The sequence below is a fragment of the Austrofundulus limnaeus genome, unplaced genomic scaffold (assembly GCF_001266775.1).
Source record: "Austrofundulus limnaeus strain Quisiro unplaced genomic scaffold, Austrofundulus_limnaeus-1.0 Scaffold1248, whole genome shotgun sequence".
NCBI lineage: Eukaryota > Metazoa > Chordata > Actinopteri > Cyprinodontiformes > Rivulidae > Austrofundulus > Austrofundulus limnaeus.
Window position 1 is genome coordinate 26,561 of NW_013953650.1, and position 2,449 is coordinate 29,009.

General features: G+C 38.6%; 1 protein-coding gene across 2 annotated transcripts in view; it reads left to right on the top strand.

Annotated features, from left to right (window-relative positions):
• The window catches only part of mical1 (microtubule associated monooxygenase, calponin and LIM domain containing 1), a gene marked incomplete in the record, with an annotated part of 34,223 nt that overhangs the window by 26,081 nt on the left and 5,693 nt on the right, over positions 1 to 2,449 (top strand). For both annotated transcript variants that reach the window (XM_014031417.1, XM_014031418.1), the window contains 2 exon segments: positions 173 to 266; positions 565 to 658. In XM_014031417.1, coding sequence (XP_013886871.1) covers positions 173 to 266; positions 565 to 658 — 188 coding nt within the window.

The window sequence follows — 2,449 nt, forward strand, 5'->3', positions numbered from 1 at the left end:
TGTTTAAAGACTTGTTTACAGACTTGTTTACAGACGTGTTTACAGACTTGTTTACAGACTTGTTTACGGACTTGTTTAAAGACTTGTTTACACACTTGTTTACACACTTGTTTAAGGACTTGTTTAAAGACTTGTTTACAGACTTGTTTACAGTGTGTTCCTTGTTTTCCAGTCGATCCAGAGAAGACTAGAGGAGATCGAGGTGTCGTATAAAGACCTGGAGGACAAAGGTGTGGAGCTGGAGAGATGTCTCCGAGGAGAGTCTGGTAAGAAAAGGGAACTTGTTTTGTTTTGTGTAAAGAAATGAAAGTCACTTTGTAAAGACTAGTTGAGTCTGTTTTTCGTGAAGAACAAAGGAGCCTGGGAATCTTTAAAAAACTTATCAAGTGTAAACAGTTGTTGTCTTTATGTAGTTGACTTGGATGGGATGCCTTTATCTTAAATGATAACTCTACACTGTTGAACTTTACTTGTCAAAGCTGTAGATGTTGTCTTGCTTCCTGTTGTAAAGATGTTTACGTTATTATTATTTTTGTAAACAATAAGTTGTTTTTTCTGATCCAGGCAACAATGGTTCCCCTGACACCATTGAACAGTGGATCCAGTTGGTCCATGAGAAGAACGCGTTGGTTTCTGAGGAGTCGGACCTCATGGTGGCGTAAGTCAGAACCTCCAGCAGTCGCCCTTTAAAGACCTGTGAAGTCTTGTTAGGACAAACCAGGTGCACTTCCTGCTCCTGCTGTCAGTCACAAACAGGAAGTTAAATACTGGAGCCAGCATGCCCAGGAAGCAGGGCTGAACGATTATTTCACTGGTTATTACCTGCTAACAGCTGTTAACGTTCTGATAAAACAAGCTAGGACCTTTCAGCTAAACAACACCAGGAAAGCTAAGCTTCACCTTCAAAATAAAAGCTTTAAGCTGTTAATAGATGACTACAGAATCTGAGAGTGGACGTTTTCTGCAGATCATTTTTTCCATGGTTTTCTCATAATAACATATAACGATGAACGTTTTCTCAAGATAACGAGTTCTGGTTTTCCTCCTGTGCATCATTTTGTAGCCATGGAGACGGCCTGGTCCCCTCAGCTGGTTTATTGTATCAGCAGGATGACTGTGCAAACACCGGCTGAGCTGCAGTCGGGCCAGCCGTCTCCTTAAATGATGAGGGCTGATATGAAAGTTATCTGTACAAGACAAAGTGTTATTTCAGCCTGTGTAATGATAGTAAACCTCATCAGTGACCAGCTGAGGGGACCAGGCTGTCTCCAAGAGGAAAACCAGAGCTCATTATCTCGAGAAAACCATCGGGAAATTAACTTGTTATCTCAAGAAAACCATCGGGAAATTAACTCGTTATCTCAAGAAAACCATCGGGAAATTAACTCGTTATCTCGAGAAAACCATTGGGAAATTAACTCGTTATCTCGAGAAAACCATCGGGAAATTAACTCGTTATCTCAAGAAAACCATCGGGAAATTAACTCGTTATCTCGAGAAAACCATCGGGAAATTAACTCGTTATCTAGAGAAAACCATTGGGAAATTAACTGGTTATCTTGACAAAACCATCGGGAAATTAACTCGTTATCTAGAGAAAAATGTCGGGAAATTAACTCGTTATCTCGAGAAAACCATCAGGAAATTAACTCGTTATCTAGAGAAAACCATTGGGAAATTAACTCGTTATCTCGAGAAAACCATTGGGAAATTAACTCTATCTCGAGAAAACCATTGGGAAATTAACTCTATCTCGAGAAAACCATTGGGAAATTAACTTGTTATCTCGAGAAACCCATCTGGAAATTAACTCGTTATCTAGAGAAAAACGTCGGGAAATTAACTCGTTATCTCGAGAAAACCATTGGGAAATTAACTCTATCTAGAGAAAACCATTGGGAAATTAACTCGTCTCGAGAAAACCATTGGGAAATTAACTCATCTCGAGAAAACCATTGGGAAATTAACTTGTTATCTCAAGAAAACCATTGGGAAATTAAGTGGTTATCCCGAGAAAACCATCAGGAAATTAACTCGTTATGTAGAGAAAACCATCTGGAAATTAACTCGTTATGTAGAGAAAACCATCGGGAAATTAACTCGTTATGTAGAGAAAACCATCGGGAAATTAACTCGTTACCTAGAAAAAACCATCTGGAAATTAACTCGTTATGTAGAGAAAACCATCGGGAAATTAACTCGTTACCTAGAAAAAACCATCTGGAAATTAACTCGTTATGTAGAGAAAACCATCGGGAAATTAACTCGTTACCTAGAAAAAACCATCTGGAAATTAACTCGTTATGTAGAGAAAACCATCGGGAAATTAACTCGTTATGTAGAGAAAACCATTGGGAAATTAACTCGTTATTTAGAGAAAACCATCAGGAAATTAACTCGTTATGTAGAGAAAACCATTGGGAAATTAACTCGTTATCTAGAGAAAACC